We start from the raw sequence: 4,924 nt of genomic DNA on the forward strand, positions 1-4,924 counted from the left end.
TGTGTGTGTGTGTGTGTGTGTGTTTCCTCAGGTGTGTTGTACCACTCTGGAAGGCCAGACCTTCTTTTCCAAGAAAGACAAACCTCTTTGCAAGAAACATGCTCACACACTGAAGATATGAATCTTGGACTTTCCTCAAAATATTCTAGCCACACGTTCTCCCTTGGTGGATGGGGTGGGAGAGCCTCTTAATAGGTCATGCAACAATAAAACTCAAGCAACACTCATACAAGCAGAGAGGTCAGAAAAAGGGAAACACTGTAAAATGTATGTAAAAGTGAAGTTTTTCTTGTCAGGGAACCCAGATCCATTACAAGACATGATCTACAGTACTCTTCTCATGTGATTTCTAATATGAGCAGCAACATATCTAGCAGTAAAAATCAGTTTTTACCCATTTTCACCAAAACTGACCTCTGATTTTCATCTATTATTTTTTCATCCTTTTTTTTTTTATATACATTATTTGCTCATTCATAGAAAAGTAGAACAGTTTTACTGCCGAATGGTGCAGTGTATGTGTACTAGCACTAGTAAAACACAGTCAGATATTTAATAATACATAGGATTTTGTCATCCCAGTCTTTATTTCTTAATCCAGACTTTAATCTTGAGTTTCCCCAAAGCATGTCATCACATTTTCCATTGTCAGTCAGTCAGTGTACAAAGAAGCTTGGGTAACCTGTTAAATCACGTTTAACGCTTGATCTTTGCTTTATCAGAATCTGCATTAAAAAATGTCCAGACTTTTCTTCTGCAAGTTGTTTTGATACACGTGAGCTGGATGTCTAGGGTGATGGTGAAACCTCTTGCCTTTGATAAGTGCTTAGACGTATTTGAACTTTTTTCTGTATTTTTTTAAATGAATGTTATGTATTTTATTTTTTATTTGTCATGTGAAACTTGTAACATTGGCAAAAATGTTCCGGTTTCAAAGCAATAAGTAGCGTTTATTATATACACCATTGAGGCACTTGAGAAAGAGACGTGGACTTGATTTAATGGAGGACGGAATTGGCTCTAAATTTAAATGAATACACATACAAAATAGATAAATGTATAACAAAATATGAAGCCCATATTATGTATATCTATGTATTTCAACTTACCATAATAGACTGACATCTTCACAATTGCATGTGAATGCACATGTTTTTATTAGGCCATATAGTTTAATGAATAATTTTCACATTTTACCTCATTTTATTACATATGTGTATGTATGTATTTTGAATGTTTTAATTATCTCTGGTTGATTCAGTCCTCCACATGCTTCATAAAAGTGAGTCCCTCTTTCTGTCGTGGTCTGGAGAAAAATAAGGTCAAATATGGATGATATAATCTTTGTGTAGTAAACTGTATATTTTAATTACTTTATAGAGGTGAGAAATGGCTGTTTGGGTAACTGGGTTTTTTTATTTCAGGGAACTGAGCAGGGAAAGGATGGGGCAGGGTAGTTTCACGTGACTGTCCACTAACCTTCCCAACATGTTGTCTTGGAGATATTTACTTTTCATTATGGCTGAGGGATACATGTGTTCTATTTTGTTTAGTTTTCAAACACCAGAACAAATGGCAGCAAAACTCACTTATATTATTTTCACATAAATATCATTAAAGAAAGCTGGGTTTTTACTGCATGGGACGAAAGGGGGGAGAAGGCAGTGTGCAGCAGTGATCAAACATGTTTTTAACAAAAGCATAATTGTCACCCACAAAACTACAGTTGGAACTATTAAAATTGATCTGAGTTGGGAACATTTGTCTTGTTCCAGTGAATGGCACATCTGGGTGAGGGAGTGTGATATGCGTTAGCATGTTAGATGTATTTCTACTCACATACCCAACAAGTGCTGAACACCGCCGACACACAGTCCTATCACAGTCTTACCCACCAGTCTCTTGCCTGTACTACTGGAACTGACCGTGAATAAATGATGCGCTTTTAAACCCCCAAGAGAAATATCCTGTTTCTTTATGTTTGCTTCCTTCTAATGAGTGTAATACTATCTTACCACGCTAAACTTCCTGTATTATTTGCTTGCCTTGAGAAACCAACTGGCAGTACAGTGAAGTCGGACATAAACAGTGTGAAATGCATGTCTCCACTATTCTGAGAAAGGTATAGGGAGAGGTATTTTTACTGTGTTTTGTGTGTGTGTGTGTGTGTGTGTGTTAGAGGTGTAACGGTTCGGATCAGAGTTTGGTACAATAGAGGGAAAAGCAAAACAAAAATGTAGAAGGGCATTTTATCATATTGTGCATGTCTCAGGCTGTACCACCTAGTGTGATATAGTCTCTCCCCTAAGCTAACTGCAACAGCCTGAAGTGTGTAAAGTAAGATGTCATCATCGCAAGACTCCATCTGTAACTTGTAAACAAAATAAGACAATCAGCTATAAAACTGAAAATTCAGCATTATGAAAGTGCAAATTACACGTAAAAAAAATTCTGCTAAGCTGAGACCTTCCCCACAAAAGATAAAAGAAAGTATTCTTCCAATTGAGTGTGACAGGCATACCTTTGCCAACTGCTAAATTTGGTTAAATTAAAGATTAAGGAGTCCATTTCTTTTTTGTATTACCACATTACAGTTAAATGTATGTATGCCGTGGCTTGCTGTGGTGAACATCTGGGTGATGGTGTGAGATATGCATTAGCGTGTCAGATGTATTTCCACTCACATACCCAACAACTGCTGAACAACGCCAACACACAGTCCTCGTCTCATCCACCACTCTCTCGTCTGTACCACTGGAACTCACCAGGAAACCAAACTTTTCTCAAACTTGCGATCTTAAAGAGGTCGGAGGGTCTTCTAACTCTTGTGGGTCGCCACCACTCTCCATACTTGTCCTTAGTACTAGTTCTCTGACTCACTCACTGGACCGTCAACCTGACAAAAAGCTGCGTACACAGGCGGAGCTCGACTATAGACACAAATTAGGTGTCCCTAAAGAACCCGCAAATCTACCAGTAGTTAGTTCCACATTACAACAAATAATTTGCAAGTTTTAATTATTTTTATACCGTGTGTAAATTCATGCACCAGACTGACGTGCGTACCATTTCAATACGAATACCGGTCCACCTCCAGTGTCTCTGCCTCCTTCCTCTCCTTTCCAGGTGAGCACACCTGTGTTCAGCTCCGTGGATAAAGGAGGGGAGACCCCTATTCTTTCCCTTCCACTACTCTCGAGTTTTTTGTTGTGCCACTGTCAGCAGACAGGGCTGTCCAAAGCACGCTTGCCTTTTGTTTGTCGTCGACCTCAGCTGCCGTGGAGCAGGCTTTGCACATTTCTGTTTGTTTTGCTAATAAATTGTACTGATAATTTAGTCAAAAGTGCCTCCCATCCTTTCTTCAGTTATTTTTACATCAGTGTTTCCTCTCTGATTTATAGGGTCGTAACAAAGGTCAAAGCCAAAGGAGACAGAGATAGACAGAAACAGAGAGATGAAATGCATACTGTGACAGAGGAGAACTAATAGAATGAATGTGTGATGGTAAGAATCTGTAAATATCCTTATTATACATATAGTTGTGTTTTCACAAGACAATATAACAAACCAAATTTTCACAGAACCTGCCACACAGACCAACATCAATCCCTAAACATGAACACGGATTCGTCCAATTTTGAAAATTGATCAAAAAAGGTTGCCAGATCTCAAAGTTTTCTGGTTGATCCAAGAGTAGAATGCTCTAGCTCTTTGAGTTTGAGCTGTATGATGATAAATACTGAGGATCTGATGATAGTGTTCCACTCTGGATTCATTCTTGCACGAATGTTGGTCTGAAGTCTGAAGGACGGATGGTTTTTACTCCTGCCACTTAGTCATTTTGCAACTCCTTATCCTTATTCTTCAGAGCGGCCATGCGGGTGTAGTTCCGATGTTTTTGCTTGCCGAGCCACATGGGAGGCCATCATTTTCTCAGTCTCTTTCAGCAGGGAGACTTTCTCCTGCTGCCATAGAACACAATCACTCGCTAGCTGATCTTCAACCTTTTTCTTTCGAGCAGCCATGAGGTCTGCATCTCCAGATGGGCAAGACAGGTGTTGCAAGGTTTTTCCAGCTGTGTCATGAAGGAAGACTTGGAAGACTTTTTTGCAATTACATAGCATTTGATTAGTACAGTTTGATGAGATTTGCATTGTTTCTAGTAATAGTACATGTTATAGTCTTTTCCCAACTTATTCAACCCAGTTTTGTGGGACAAATTTAATATAAGAGTGTGCCTTACACCCTCCAACAGAAGTGTATGAGATGATGGTACAGTCCTTTTCAGTCATCAAACAAACAGCCTAGACAAAGACTGTGATATCAGTAAATAAGGTTCAGGCTGAATCATCCTCCAGTAGTGTATGCCACATGTTCTACCTGTATGTTTAACACAATAATGGTTTACGTATCTGATTTGGCATTGGTTGTGCTAATTGCCAACTTAATAATGAATCATGACTTGCATGGCATCTTCAACCTTGAAAGTGTCCCATCATATTTGAGTGGAAAGTCAATATGCTGAAAGCCTCAGTCTTTTGTAAAAAATCCATAATTGACAATAATTGTAGATATTTTCAAATAAATACATTCCTTCCTTTCCAACTAGCACACAGAGCCCACTTTCTGCAATGTTTTTTTATTGACTGAAGGTCACAGAAGGTATGAAGAGACAGTGCAGCTATTTTTTTTTTTTTCAGTTATAATTTTTAGTTGAAGAAAGTGCTTGTGGAAGCCAGTGGAGAGAACACAACTTCACTCAATCACTCTTCTCTTTGCTAATGCACTTCCCCGTGGCATAAATCACCCCTCATGCAGCTGAGTGACCAGAGAGGTTTTCGTGTGTGAGACCACTGTTACCTCGTGTGGGTGTGTGAGAGAGTGCTGTGTGAGTGGAGAGAGAGAGAGAGAGAGAGAGAGAGAG

The 4,924-nt window shown here is 39.1% G+C and overlaps 1 protein-coding gene across 7 annotated transcripts in view; it reads left to right on the forward strand.

Moving 5' to 3' along the window:
* pdlim5a (PDZ and LIM domain 5a) overlaps positions 1-1,925 on the forward strand; it is a gene marked incomplete at its 3' end in the record, with an annotated part of 59,560 nt that extends 57,635 nt beyond the window's left edge. For all 7 annotated transcript variants that reach the window (XM_032516130.1, XM_032516131.1, XM_032516132.1 and 4 more), the window contains 1 exon segment: positions 32-1,925. In XM_032516130.1, coding sequence (XP_032372021.1) covers positions 32-121 — 90 coding nt within the window.
* Positions 1,926-4,924: the final 2,999 nt, after the last annotated feature.

The sequence above is a fragment of the Etheostoma spectabile genome, chromosome 5, assembly GCF_008692095.1.
Source record: "Etheostoma spectabile isolate EspeVRDwgs_2016 chromosome 5, UIUC_Espe_1.0, whole genome shotgun sequence".
NCBI classification, from domain to species: Eukaryota; Metazoa; Chordata; class Actinopteri; order Perciformes; family Percidae; genus Etheostoma; species Etheostoma spectabile.